Raw genomic sequence first — 16,550 nt, 5'->3', positions numbered from 1 at the left:
AAAGAGTTCCTACTTAACATAACAATAACTTGCCAAATATAGCTGTTTTCAAAAATAAAAATTGGCAAGAGGTTTCTGGTGAATAATGTTCATTTTCACAAGGCAAGCCAACTTCAGAATACATACCCTACCAGTGCACCTGATCCATGCTCCCAGTTTTTAGTGGAGTGCGAGTTGCTCATTTACTTTTGTTACTCTGAATGTATTATTTTAGTTACTTAATGTTCTTTGTTGTGTTTGTCTGTTTTCCATGGTTGGTCTTTGTCCCTGGATTACATTCCTTTGGATTTCCGCTGTTATCTTGGTTCCACTGATTAATCTTCCATGGCTGGTCTTTGTCTCTGGATTACATTCTTTGATTTCCGCTATAACCTTGGTTCCACTGATTACTCTTTGATTTCCGCTGTAACCTTGGCTCCACTGATTACTCTTTGAAACCATGAATAATGTACTTCTTTGTTATGGAAAATTGAACTTCATGTACAATGTACATGAATATATAGTCCATGAACTGATCCATGCAACTACATGTATTTGATTGATCCATGACCAATGATTGAATGATCGCTGATCAATATGATTGCAGTTTTGTTATGTAAAATTACGGATGATCCTTTTAAATAAATTTCAGAATTTCTATTTGGAAAAATTAAATTTACTTGGAATTTTTACTTGGAATTCAAAATTAGAAAAATCCACACTTTGTATTGTTTTAAAAATTACAAATTATAAGAAAATTAATCAAATCGATGTCTACATTTGTATCATTTAGTAAACGTGTAAAAATGAAAAACCAAAACAAACCAATCATTAAAATATATGAACTGATCAGTAAAGTTAAATGGAAGCGATCACTAATTAAGTGATCAGTTTCATGGTGATCGCAAGTATAGATCTGTTCAGTATCATATTCAACTACACTGTAAATGCATAGTTCTGTCCAAACACATGTAGGGAAAAAAAATTGACCAAATAATGACCAAATAACTCCTGAATCTTCATAAATGTGACACTGAGACTTATAAATTATGTATTTGAGCAGATGCTTTAAATTTCCTTCATAAGCACAATCCGTTTCTTGTCTTTTATTGCTCCTTCATGATTGTTACCTCACAAACTCAGTATATTTTCCATTTAATTGTCAAATTGTCTAGAAAATTTTACAATCAATGCTGCTTAGCTAAAGCCATCCTTTTCTAAACAGTTCAATGTTTTATATAACTTCCTTATTCAGCAATGAGATAAATGTCAATGTAATTCTCCTAACATTCAACAAAGGATCATAAGAAAGTTGTCTGAGAAGTCTGTTATGAGTTGGTTGGGTTTACTTTTAAAATGACATGACAACTTCCTGTCAGACTGAAAGGTGTATTTTTTTTTATTAAAAATTTTTTGATCATGCATGTATACATGTACTAGCAAAAAAGGTAGTTAAGTGGATTTTTCATAAAAATACTGCTTCTGATCAAATGTAATTTTATCCTTATTGATTAGTTAAAACCATTTCCTGAGTTTGACAGAATATAAAGATACATTTTCATGTATAAATTTAAACAGGTTAAGTTAGAATTAACAAGAAATAATGTGACATTGAATAAGCTTACAAAAAATACTCCCCCATCCCCCCTCAACCTTCAAATGAAGCAAAGTCATGTAAAACCCTTGTCACATTATCTCCCTTTGAATACATCAGACAATTACATGTATTATATCCTTATATACCTCTATGATGCCTAAACATTCTGTAAAATTTCAACATGTAAAAATTCCATGTAGAGGTTCAGGAGGAGTAGCATTTACAAAATTTGAGGACAGACAAATGGACAAGCAGACAAAGTGACTTGTGTATCATATCCTCTTAACTTTCTTAGAAGGGCAAATACACAGCCAGATTTAGCATCCTGTTAACCAAGGATTGAATAAGTAGCTAATAACTGGTATTTTCAGAAAGAATATGAACTGTCCCTTACTGTGAAAGAGTAATCAAGTGGCCCAAGATTCTAGCAGAAATCAAAAGAATGCAATCCAGGGACAAAGACAGGACAGAAAAAACAAGACAAACACAACAAAGAACATAAAATAACCAAAATAATACATATGACTTAAAAGTAAATGTGCAACTCTATATGGAAGAGTAATCAAGGGAACCAAGGTTTTAGCGGTAATCAAAAGAATGTAATCCAGGGACAAAGACCAGACATGGAAAACAGACATACACAACAAAGAACATAAAGTAACTAAAATCATAGATACAAAATAACGAAAGTAAATGAGCAACTCAGACTCCACTAAAAACCAGGAGCATGGACCAGGTGCACCGGTAGGGTAAGCATCCTCTGCTTTTCTAGAAACACCCGCCGAGTTGCTCATAAAAAGTCAAGTCTGGGGTAGACAAATGAGGGAAGGAAAACTATGACCCGTTGAATAAATCAGTTTTCATGGTGCTGATGGATACACCATAACGATCCACGAGTTCATGACAACGACCATAAAACTTCTGTAGTGAATACTTCAATCTTGTAGCAACATAACCCTGTTCCAGAAGCCTATTTGTTAAGAGTTCTAGCGCGATACAAAAAGTCTGCATAGTTTCGGCAAGCTCTGGCATAACGTATGAGTAGTGATATGAACACTCCATACGCAGGAGCCGAAGGGATGTTGCCACAGATGAAAGGAAAGTTGACAATTCTGAATGAAAAGTCATCACGTTTGTCGTAAAGTTTGGTCAATAGTTTTCCTTTACCGTCGATTTTTAAGTGTAGGTCAAGATATGAGGCTGACATCACAGTGTCTGTAGTATCCTTTATCTCAAGTTCTTTTGGGTAGATGCAATGTATCAAATCCCTGAAATTAGGATTGTTTAAAGATAATAAATCATCTATATAGCGGAAACTGAGATTGAAGGATCTAGCCAAACGATATTCTTTCTTTCTGATCAGATCAACTATAAAGTCAGCCTCTTAAGAGTGAAGGAATAGGTCAGCAAGTAAAGGAGCACAATTTGGAAATGATAAAGACAAGATATTGAAAGAAAAAAGAAAACTCATAACAGCATTTTGGAAGTGACAACTGTATCATCAAGACTGCCTGTCACTTCCTCATACAGCCTTCAGATAAATTCTTCACACACAATAAACAACATTATTAGATTTAGTAGCAAATTGACTGATTCCCCTAATAGACAAGAATAAAGGAGAATTATATTATACTTTGCCTTGGAGAGCTTTCATTGGATACAATTCTATGATCCCTGGAAGAATAGAAGTACATGTATTATGTAAGGTCATTGGAATTAGAAAAAAACATATTGACTGAAAGGTTTCCTGACTGTTGAAGGCTTTAATAAGAAAGGACTTAAGTGTTAGTCTCTGCAAGAATCAGGCAGTGGTTGAAACAGGGTTAAAATATACCATCCCTTATTATACAATGTAATTTGATTATCTGTAGAATAAGGACATGACCTTTTATCATCATCATCATTTTGGTAATACATGTTACGATTTCATTGAAATGTACCGCAACTTAACATTTCATTACCTGATTTACTTCAGTTTTCTACCATTTGGATGAAAAATTTCCAATCAATTCAAATCCAGTATTGCAGATATCAAATAGAGACGCTACATATAAGAGTATAATCATATTGTCAGATTAGTGGGTTTTTGACATGCATGTTCCAGATGTTTCCCACTTTTCCCAATTCTTCAGAAAGACTTGTAGCCAATGAGAATATGATGTAGTTTTCTGAACCTTTGGACATTCTTAGACTAATTTCTTAACTGAGGCATAGCATCTGAATTTCTATTGATAAGACAAATTCGAAGGTTTGATAAATATGCATTTTTGTAAATACCAGCAACTTTGCCCCTGCTAAACCTCAAAGACTCAAAGCTTGTGTTAGTGGTTTTAAAGATAGCCAATTAGCCAAATGCTAATATTGGGTCCTTGATATTTTTCAGCCCCAGTCAACAACATGTACATGTATCAGGAACTACCTACATGTACTATAATGTTTACACACAATAGTTTCATTATCTGACCTTCTATTTATTCTTAAAAATAATTACATGGAAATGATAGAAGTAAGATGTACTTCAAGCCAAGAAAAAAAAATCCATAACACATACATATGCAATATACAATATACCATATATGTGAAGGTAAAATTTATATTTGAAGTGAACAGGTATATGTAAGTTTAAACTTAAAGTACATGTACCACTAGCGATCAGCCAGGTACATATTTACGACTCCCCACAGCAGGAAACAACAATAAAAATTAGATATTTATTACCCTTAATTGACGGGACAGGACAGGACAGACGTAAGAATGGATTGGGACAATTATCATTGTAAGACTCTACCTGTACCATAAGACAATTGTCAAATATTAGTTCTATAATTCTTCAGGACAACGTAAGGTCATATTTGAAAATATTTAAGATATATGCTGGTCCAAATTATGATCTGGAATGCTTGGAAATTATATTTTGTAAATATGGATTGCAGTTTTCAAATTAAAAGCATAACATCACAATTCCAAAAGGTCATGTGTGTTTTTCTCTATTCTTTAACACAAATACTGAAGAGTAAAATACATTTTAAAACTTCATAATACTTCAGATTGAAATGCAATATATATACCAACAGATTGCTCTAAAAAATTCAATGGATATCAGCTACACATCAGTCCATATTTAAGGCAACACACAGGTCTATATATATTGCCATATGACCTTCTACATCATGAACTACAAATTCATTTTTGTAGGTTAGAAGATAAGTAAAATTATACATGAACCAGAAGTAAAATTATGCATGAACCAGTTCACCTATTCAACCCAGTGATTTTTTTCAGAACCAAACACAAATTTTTATAAGTAATATTATGCATATCTATACAGTACAAGGTTCACTTCACGTTCATGTATTTCTCGTCCTTAAAATCAGTTTAGACGGGAAAAACATACATGTATATTCAATAAAACATTCATGAAAATTACGTAAAAAATTAATACACATGATACAATCAAGTTCATTAAAACGATATTATTTGCTTATAAATGCAAACAATGTAAACCTAGGAATAATTGATGGAAATCCCCAAATAATCAATATAGCAACAGGACATCAAATATCAGCATGAATGGATCCTGGTAAAACTGCATCAATTGTGACATAGTTTTTATCAGGGTTTATAATACCCAGTTGATACAGAGTAGTGGCATTCAAATATTGCCTGAGCATGATTACATGACTTACGTGTGATTATAAGCAAAGATAATGTCTCAAAAAACCAAAATCAGTCATTACTTAACATTTCCATTTTAAAGGTATTTGAATATATATCTGGTGTCAAACTAGCCATTTTTCATAACTGCTACATGTACATGTATAATGTATCAATGCTAAACTTCACAGTTAACCTCTGAATTGGATATACATGTACATATACACCCCTATAAATGGTTTTCACATTTTTTTAAACACAGTTGGTCCATTCAGAAATCCAGTTGGTCCCATCTATTTCAAAAATGAAAAAAAAAAGAAGAAAAACTGAGACCAATACCCCTATGCCCATTTTAATAACTTAATATGCTACTTTTGACCTCCATTTGGATCAAAATCTAAAATACATGAAATTCTGTGAAAGTTTCATTACATTCCACTCAATGGTGTAATACTGTTCATTGTAGCTGGAACAGTGATGGATAAGAGATGGGCACCCCTATGCATAATGGAAGGAAGGACATGTATAGTACTCCTACAATGTACGAGGTTGGTCAATTCCTTTCCTCCATAAAGGATGGCACCAAGTCAGAAAAAAAGCTTGCCAAACAACCTCTAGAAATGCTGGAATAGAAAGTATGGATGGAAAGATGGACACCCAAACCACCACTATTACTCAAAGTAGGGAATATTTGAGAGTGAGTAAATAGTGCCAAAATCTACTGACTGACCAATGGTTTTTACAAACACTGTTTTTTTTTCATTACAGACAAACTAGATGAAAATCCTACATTTTGAATATACAAGAGACCTAACCTTTTTTATCCATGTTCTCTCCAAGAAGACTGGCTGAAATAAGACTATTATGTACATGTAGCTGTCAATTGTACATTTACCGGGTGCCTGAAATTGCTTAAAATAAATGTACATGAACTAAACTACATGTATATATCTGTGTACATGTGCTGCAACTACAACCCTTTCAGATAGAATCATACAGACAGACAGTATGACACCATTAACATAAATAATGGACAACTGCCTTACATGCCATGCAAAGGTTAAATGTATATACATATACATTTTTAAGCCTATCAAGATGGTAATTATGAAGGATATCCTATCAGCATTGATGAATTAAAATTAATATCAAAATTATCAGAAAACTATGTTACATGTAGTTCTGTGTATTTAAGTGAACAGGATGGTCATGGATGCATAAAACAATTATTGGGAAAAAAAATGTATTAGCTGGATTATACAAACATGACAAAATGTACTTTGCACCTTGTAATCAACTTGATTCCAAAAGAATTCAGTTCATCTGTCCTGACTGATTAACATTCCACAGGTCTGACCATCACTGACATCATGAGAAATATTGATCAGTGGTTTACATTTTTTCTCCACAAAAGATGGAAAAATTGATATTTTCAACATGCAAAATTCAGAAAGCATGTTTAAGGCCCAATTTTGGAGAGTGGAGAATTGATATATATTAAGAATATGCTGAAATCTATAGAAAACTAGAAAAATGTAAAATGGCAGGAAAACTCTCAATTTAATCTTCCCCTGGTGGTTTAAGTCACGCACATTCATAATCACCGATTCAGAATGGGAAAAGAGGTAATCTCTTTGAAAATCAAGTACAAATTTTCCTACGTGTCCCAAAAGCAATGCGTCTTCTCAGTGACCAACAGCTCAGTACTGAGGCTGACTTTATGCAGGTTTGGCCTTTTCCTATCAACCCCGAGAAAATGGCCATACCCAAAAATTTAATTTGCATTTTACATTTTGAAAGATATTTAGAACTGATATCAGTTGTTTCTAAATTGTATTTTTTTACCTACCTACTAAAAATGATCCTTATAAATCTGGAAAGGCCAAACAAACATCATTTTAATTTAGACCTGAATGTTATCTCAACTCTGTCTATTGGAAGTAACATTCTAACCTTTCTGCACTTGGTTTGATGTGGGTGAGCATATAAAATCTCATGAATATCAATGAATTGATAATGTTACAAATACAGACAATTTTATTGTGAACAGATGAGCGTTATATGTAGTATTGATCTGAAAAGTCTAAATCCTTATTAATGCATGTACACTGAATTACTGAATTCATATCAATCCATTTACATACAAATGCAATGAACCATTGAAAATTTGCTCAGAACATGTCCACATCCACAGTGGGATTACTAGAAAAGGCTACACTGTAAATCAAATTGAACTTGTGTACTGAGGAAGTCCTGGTTTAACACACCATCACCATTGGAAATGCCTGTAAGTCCATTGGGGTGGTTTCAAACTTTATAGTTTTAACCTTGGGATCGACTTCTGTTATATGTATGTATATATAAAGACTTCCTTTTTTTACTATCTTTTTGACTATTACCCAGGGTAACTTTATAAGTTTAGTAACTTTGTTAAATTAGACAATATTTAGCAAGAATGGATATTGCGAATAAGTCAAAGAGACAACAACCCCACCAGGATGAAAAATATCAGCCAAAGGCCACCCACGAGTCTTCAATGAATGACAAGGAAACCCTCACACCACAGGGGAGGCCGCAGCTACCTTCATTTACATTTCATATCCTAGTCAAGTTTCTCTTTTTTTTTCTCAAAATCTACATTTTCCTGCAGTATCCATTATCAAAACCTGTTTTTGTAACTTTATTACAATCTGTATTTTAAGATGTATTTTATGAACATGATCAGTAAAATCGTGAATTTGGTGATATTTTTTCAGTATACATGTACATGTAGGTCTAATTGAGAGAATCACAATCTGTACAGCCCAATTAGCAAAGATAATATGTAGAAACTACAGAGAACCAATAAAAGTGCAAACCTCTGATATTCCTTAACTAAAGTCATATATAACAGTTACATGTACATGAACAAAATGTACAGGTAGTTCTGGTATTGAATGAAGCTGAACTTTCAACTACATGAAAATAAAGTAAAACTTGTCCAAACCAAACACTGAATAATCAGAAAACCTGTTCAAGCCAGACACTTTAAAGTTCCTTGACAACAATTTAATGTGTTGAAACTTGACAAACTGACACCTCTGTTTAAACTGAACAAATCTAAAAGTCAGACAGGTTTCATCGTACAATGTGGCCTGCAGTCAAAAACAGACAAATGTATTTGTAGAAGGCCAGGTATTTACAAAATTTTACTAGTAATACAGTTCAAGAAATTACCTAAAAATCATGAATCTTACTAAATAATGAGAATGAATATGGTGAATGTGTCAACAACAATCCCACTTGGGTGAAAAATGTCAGCTCAGGGCAATCCACAGGTCTTCAATGAACAATGAGAAAACCCTAACACCTCTGGGACAGGCTGTATAGCTGGCTTCAAAACAACATTATACAGCAAAATAGAGCCTCTATATACATATACTCCAGCAACATTAAACAAAAATTAAAGTGAAAACGAAATGGGACAGGCAGGGTTAAAGTTCTTTTGTGTGATCACAGCCCTCCCCCTTTTAAAACTGGCCACTGTGGAAAAAACTTTTCGAGAAATAGACTTAAAATCCCAAATCCTACTATGAATATTGATCCACCAACCCAAGTTGCTTACTTCATCATGTCAGGCTACTGAATGATAGCTAATCAGACAATACATAAACACAACGAAAGTTTAATTGATTTACCAAAAAGTTTTCCATCTGCTTAATGTAACTTTTACATTATTCTGGCAAAAAAAAACCCTATCTGAGATTTTACTTCAAAATATCTTTGACCAATATTTTAATGCTTACAGTTAACAGCTGTGATTCCAGGTAAAAGAAGCTGCAGTCCATCCACTCTCCAAATATTGTCATTCGATCACATTAATGTGTGGGTCCCTTCCATAGTGATCTATACAAGTACCTTAACATCTGTACACGTATACATGTATTATGTATCTAGTATATACATATGTAACTGTATACATGTAAATGTACATGTAAATGACCTTGCAAAAAGGGAAAAAACTGCATCAATACATATAAAAATAGGCATTCCCATGAAATGATGTGAAATATCACATTTTTATATTAGAACATAGTTTATCACAACGTTTAATTTAAAGTACATGTACAAGCTCTTCAAAACTGATCTTTATCATTTGTTGGCCTATTATCAAATAGATCATGATATATTAATTAATTATGATACATAAAACTAACATTAACCCTGTATTGGCCTTTTTTCAAAAACAGATCATGATGAAGCTGACATTTAATCATTATTTACTGACCTACACATATCAATCAATGGACTTGTTGAGCTGCTATTAATTGGAGGCTATAAACCCTCATACATTAATTAATTATGATACAAAAATAAATATTTCTGTTAATTATTGTCATAAATGTCACGTTTCCTTCTACAAAACACAGACTATGAATGTCAGTTACATGTATAAGCGATGATAATATGTAAATTATGTTTTAACACTTTCACCCAGACAGGTGGTTGATTGAGCAAAAAAATAAATTTTTGGTTTTTTTCCTATACAACGATACAAAAAATGTTTATCTTTTACAAGTGTTCCAAGTGAAATGGCACTTTTTATTGTTTTTCGTGCACAGATATGCCCGTGTATATACATTTTTTCGTTGAACATTATCCGTTAAATTCCATTTTTTTAAATTTCATACCTTTTTTCTTACCTATACATGTACATGTTCAGTGATTTGGATTAGACAGGTCATGCACCATTTATCACATTCAAGCTGAATCACCCATGAACATCAAATATTGTGATGAAAAATGTAAAAGAATTTGAAGGTCATTAAAAATGGCTCATCCTCAAAATTCAACATGTACATGTATATATATACCGGTATACCACAACACTCTCACTATGGATGTTAATTGAAGTGATAATGACCTCCTACTCAAATCCTCGTAGGATTGCTATTTACACCTTCATGAAATACATGTAAGGTAAATAATAAAAATATACAAATGTACATGTACTCATCTGTTATTTAAATGTAATTGTGGGTAAATATATGAAAGGATTGTTTTTACAAGCAGTGTTTTCCCCACAAAATACCACACCCAATATGCTGTGCAATACATGTGTATTTTACTATAATTTTATGCTATCTGAAATCAGTTTTACTTAAAATACACTATGAGCAGTGTGCTATACCTGTTTTTAACTGCTTTGCTAATATGCGCTACAATTTAAATTTACGGAGAGAAATCTGTAAATACTACGTTAACTTATGAAAAAAGAACAGAAAGCAGTTTAATAGGGAATCCTTATTTAAATTTTAGGGTTCCACGGAAAAATTCTAAAAGAAGTTTAACTTTCCACACTTGAAGTTTGCTTTCCAAACTTAACATATTCTTTATAATAATCAAGCTGTCTACTTGCCAAAGGGAAAGTGGGGCATAATAAACAACTTTCTCGCACAAAAATTGCACTTGCCTCAGGTGACAGGAAAGTGGAATCCTAGAACAGCCTGCCTGCCTTGTAGTAGCTTGCAGTAGCTTTAAATACCTGCCTAATTGACTTTAAGAAAGGATTGATTTTTTTTTATCTAATTCAGTTTGTCACTGGAACCCACAACATCCTGCACTCAAGATGTGTCTATTACAAGGGTACATTGCACAAAAAATGCACTGTATATGATGAGCATTATAACTATACATGTACATTGTAATTTTGTTTATTTCATGTACATTGTAATTTTGTTTATTTCAAGGGAAAAAGAACCAGTAAATTCTTTGAAACAAGTTAATGAACCTCTACAATACTTATTTATACCTTAGTAGCATTAACCATCAAATATAACAGTAATTATTCCATCATATCTTCATTAATAATGATATCTACTACATGAAAACACAGATATCTGCTTCAATAATCAACTCGGATAAATAACTACACTTGTACATGTACCAAGTTCAACTTCATCTTATATCTGTCACCTACATGTACAAACATACAAGTAGACAGTGATTACAGACATGGGGTCAACATATGGGCAACCCACTGTCATAATAAAAGTTCTATTATATTAACATGTACATGTAAGAACTGCTGTGTTATAGCGGTAGTATAAAATTTGCATAAGCCTCACTTTTATAGAAAAAAAGGCATAGACAAATGTGGTGGCTAATAAGTAATGTCCAATGTATCTGAAGAGGCAATTTCAAAATATAAACAAACATACATGCAACATTCAAAGTCACCTAAAATTTGGCTATGTGCATGGCTACCTTCTACCACTAACACGGGAGACTAAAGTGAGCATACATGCATGTATATGTACGCTGATATAGTGGTAGTTATTTGCTTATTAGATTGATGTATGTAGACATAAAATAATACATGTACAGTTTTGTCAATATTAATTTTATTTCTTAACTCTCCACACTGACTACATGTACATCTATTAAGTGAGTGACATCAAGGGTCTCCACCCATCCCAATGGGGTCATTATTTCAAAAAATGCCTGCAGTTTAATTCCTGTGCCTACATGTACATGTATATTTTCATTTTGTACCAAGGTACAGGTACATGCATATAAAATGTTTCTTCTCCTGTTTAATAACATTCCATCTTCATATAGAAATCAAAGTGCTGATAGCACTGATGTTTTCTGACTTGTGAAAATTTTATCATAAACAAAATTTCAAGGATTACATGATTGCAAAATTGTGATCATACATTTGCATTTTAAATATTACTAAGATCTAATATGTATAAACTGTAAGTCATCCATACTACTGATCCAACTTCACACACATTTACAAATTTTGTTCCATTTCACTTTTTTTCCCAATTTTAAACCTATCCAAAAGTTAATGTGCAATTAATCTCAAGAACTATATTGACTGAGTATTGATCCTACATTGGTCCCAAAATCTCCAGTTTAAATACATGTACATTTGTACAATGTACTATGTAGTACCAGTACATGAACCAAAAAACGTAATAAAATACAGACAAACCTTTAGGATATCAAATATGGTTGATTTGTGGTATTTTTTTCTTCAAAATTTGGAGCAACAGTCTGAATTTTGAGCCAAAATAAACCAAAAAATTGTCCATTAAATGGTGAGTCAGTAACACAAATAGCAGAGAGAAAGCATGAATCATTGAGATACATGTACATGTACATGTAGTGCATTATAATCGAGCAAACATGTAATCTCAGCTTATGCTACAAGATGAAGCAATCCATGACTTGCCTGGTTATACATTACATTGTAACTGCTACCAATGCACATTGTACTTTTCTAAATTAATCCTTGACATTTAACCTAACTGCTCATCCCTGATTTTTTCACATGTACATTATACAGGTACATGTACATGTATATGTGTAATAAAAATAAAACAATGTACCTCCCTACTACATGTACAATGTGTAAATTAACATGAAACAGTACATGTACATTGTACATGTACATGTAAAATTACATTGTGTATTGAGGTACATTCATACACATTTACATTGTACAATGTACATGTAGATAGGTACATGTATACAGCAAGTACAAATACATGTATAAGTACATTAATTGTAAACATCAATTTAATTTAATAAAAAATGATATTTTCAACATTTTTTTCACTTGCACTATCAGCAAGAACCATACTTTTTAATCAATTTTAATAAAATAATTAACCAGAAAACAGCTTATCTAGATCTCTGCCATACAGAAATTAGAGATTGGCAGCTGTTAACATTCTGCCACAAAGGTGCATCCTGACTCACTCCTCAAATAATTGCTTAGATATCTGTTTTTTATGCACAAGTAATAAAAACCTATGGATCAAATCAAATGTTTCTATCAGCTGATTTCACTTTTTTGCCAAAAGATTTGAATTAATGATGCAACAAATTTATCTATCTGTCTATTTTTAATGTCTGTAACTAGAACGTTTGGAGATTAAACAGTTGTTCATTTGTTTGAAATAAAGCAATAAAGGTTTTGTTTTTTGTCTGAGTTAACAAATTTATTTCTAATTGATTGACAGACCTAGTTTATATACATGTAGTTTTTCAGGTTAAAGAATATTCACTACATGTACATGTAGGAGCATGATACATGTAGGACTGACAAAAGTGCTTTGAGAATTCACATTGTACATGTAAATGTACATTTGTACATGTACAAATGCATGTACATTGTACAATTGTATCAAACTGTCCAGTTACCGCTAATCAAGTGTTTAGTAAAAGGGACTCAAAACTTTAATGGCAAGATACAAAAAACTGTAAATGGCAGTGAAGTTAAACTTGTCAATTTCTGAAGTTACACCATGTATATGTACAAGTAAGTAATAATTCATATTTTTTTTAAATACTAATGGTGCAATGAAAATCCTTTCAAGTTAGTGTTATGAGTTGCATATAGTATGAAGACTCTTGAGGTAGAGGAAGTGTGGCTGGAAGGCCTACCTGAATTGAAGTAGGTAGAAAAATTGAAATAACCAGTTAACTGACTTAGCTAATGGATTCCTTCTTTAGCCAAAATGGTTTGTAACTGAGCAGTCTACCATTTGGTCCTTGGTAGTATAGGTCTAATTTTGAGAGGCAAATCATGCTCTCCCGTTACACATGCATTCTAGATCTATGATCAGAGTGGACTGTACATAAACATGTATATGAAGTATGTACATTTGTTTAATGCCTACACATACATGTATTATTTGAAATTTCTACTAGGATTAAAGCTGTACATTTGTACATGTGCACTGTACAAAGTACATTGTACCTAAAGAAAAATATACTACATGTACATACATATCAACTTAACCCTAAATGTACATTTATACACTTACAATTGTAAAGTAGATGGCCATTACATTTCCAAGAACAGATTAAAACTTGTGTAAAAATAAGGTAAATACATTGCGATTGTTATTATAATTCTTAAGACACAGAAAATAAAGACCACAAAAAATTGACACCCTAATTAATGGAGAAAATCACGAAATTTGGCAGATACAAAAATTACCAGCTACATTTTGTACATGGTAATACATTTGTACATGAACTCATGTTAATGTATACCACTTTATGAAAATGTATTCGTACTACTGTACAATCCTAATTGGATAAACATACTAATGTACATGTATGCAGAATTGATGTGGCTATACACATGTACATGTACAAAAGATATAAGTGGTGCAAATGTATGTGTAAATCCTGTCCAATAATTTTCTTAATTTCAAGGGAGGCACATGTATATAAAGTGAACATGTAGTTAAAAGTTACAATGTACATGTACATTTAATTTTAAGTAATCTCTAAGTACATGTACACCAGCTGACAGTAAATGTTTTTTTTTTCAAAGAGCACCCCTTACAAATTCCTAAGGCTAAATAATAGTCATACAAGACTTAAGTCACAATGAGTAGGATACCCTGGTACCCGACTGGTGATTGTCTGTCAAAGTGTCATACTATGGGATAAAAGACTGTATACCTGTTTGTCCCTTTCCAAGGGTCTTTTCCAGCTTATACGGCCCGACATACTGCTCATCTCGATGTAAAGATATCCTATGGGACCTTGACATTGTGTAAAAATATATTCATAAGAAAAAAATAAGAAATGCCACATAAATTTCCCAAGTAAATGCACTATCATTAACATAGAATTGATCAATACAAGATCATCGGAGAGCTATTCCCATTTCCGCTGAGTTTAAAAATCCACGGACACCGATTTATATTTAGGAATAAATAAGACGGTTCCGTAATCAATAGACATTGCACTCAATTTCATAAATTCAACACTTTTAAAGCTAAATTTAGTAATCCTCGGCCTTTCTCTGAATCATCTGTTCATCTCCTCAGCATCCGAAACAGCAGCGCCTTCTGTTGCTAAAACAATCGAAGGGAAATAATTCATGCAGATTTCCCGCGGATTTTCTAAATTATTTATTTGACACACGTGCATATTATTGTACTGATTGGAATGTCACGAAATTTAATTTATTGAAGGATTTCAGTGCATAATGATTTATTTATGATATCATCTGTAAAAAAATAAATGTATATATATATATTTTTTAATTGAGGGAAATCATTAACAGGGACTTTATATTGCTATTAGTATTATATAATACAGGGGCGGATGCAGGATTTTATGAAGGACATGCGTAATTACGAGAATCAGTATAAAAGGAAACCAGATTATGACATGTTTAATGAGTGAATATGATAAATTGCCATATTCGATACCGATTTAGCAAATTTCGATGGTTGTGAGGATTTCTCAGTCATTCATTGAAGACTCATGGGCAGACATTTTTCATTACAGTGACAGTGGGGTTGTAATGTCAGTGTCCAGCGTGGTGGACGCGTTTTTCAACAAGCAGTCAACATTCCAATGGGAACAAATTGTACTCCTCTACTTGCTGACCTATTCCTTCATTCTTATGAGGCTGATTTTAAAGCTGATTTTGATCCAAGTGAAGAAACAACGTTTGTATTGACAATGGTATTGAACTGGTAACCAATGCACTGAAATAATAACTGGCATGATTGACTCATACTCTCTTGTCCGTAATATAATCTTGCAGCTGCATTCTGCACACGTTTGAGTTTTGATGTTATACATTTGTTTGTTCCTATAGAGCAAAGCATTGCTGTTATAAAGTCGAGAAGTAATAAGTGAAAACACAAGAGTCCGTCCAGAGTGGGGGTTTTATATGAACACCTGTCTATTTTCAGATCAGGATTACCTCCCTCCCCGTTCGACAGGAGCGTCCTTTTACGCAAATTGCACATTTTCATTTGTAACAATGTTTCGAATTTTAACGAAAGTAATCTATATCACCGAGATATCACTACATCAAGGTTTTCGATATCACAAGCTTGTTTAAACATTCCACATTTTTTTCAACCGATACAAGGAACTCACTCTCAAATACAGATGTACTTGTAAAGGATGAATACATTTGGGTATCTTTCACTTTTTTAAGCTCCTGTATTCAGGCTGGGATTTTCATATGGATTTTAAATTTTAAAAAATCAAAACCGCGCCAAAAATAAAAAGTCCATTGTGTGGGGCGTAGTCCCGTTTGACCGCTTATAACTCGAAAACCATAAGTGATCTGTAATGTGATGAAAATTCCATGCAGGGATTTTTTTATAAGGAAACTAATAAGAAAAAACTTTAAAATCAGGCCACAAATAAGCAAGGTATCGTCAAGAAATCAGAAAAAAAACTTGTCTCTGGCCCTTCTTCTTATTTGGCTCAAGCCACAACCCCTCAAAAATCAATCCCAGTCTTTCTTTTGTGGTTTGGCACCTAAATACAATTGCAAAAA

At 32.7% G+C, this 16,550-nt stretch overlaps 1 protein-coding gene across 6 annotated transcripts in view; it reads right to left on the bottom strand.

Annotated features, from left to right (window-relative positions):
• Positions 1 to 15,091, bottom strand: part of LOC148610728 (serine/threonine-protein kinase BRSK2-like) — a 64,841-nt gene extending 49,750 nt beyond the window's left edge. For all 6 annotated transcript variants that reach the window (XM_088596010.1, XM_088596011.1, XM_088596012.1 and 3 more), the window contains exon 1: positions 14,702 to 15,091. In XM_088596010.1, coding sequence (XP_088452136.1) covers positions 14,702 to 14,792 — 91 coding nt within the window. In that variant the 5' untranslated portion in view covers positions 14,793 to 15,091. The remainder of the gene's footprint in view (positions 1 to 14,701) is intronic.
• Between the last annotated feature and the right edge of the window lie 1,459 nt (positions 15,092 to 16,550).

Source organism: Perna viridis, chromosome 8 (assembly GCF_037379345.1).
Source record: "Perna viridis isolate PV_CMFRI_1.1 ecotype Kerala chromosome 8, ASM3737934v1, whole genome shotgun sequence".
Lineage (NCBI taxonomy): Eukaryota > Metazoa > Mollusca > Bivalvia > Mytilida > Mytilidae > Perna > Perna viridis.
Note: the sequence above shows the minus strand (reverse complement) of the source record. Positions and strands in the feature narration are given on the sequence as shown.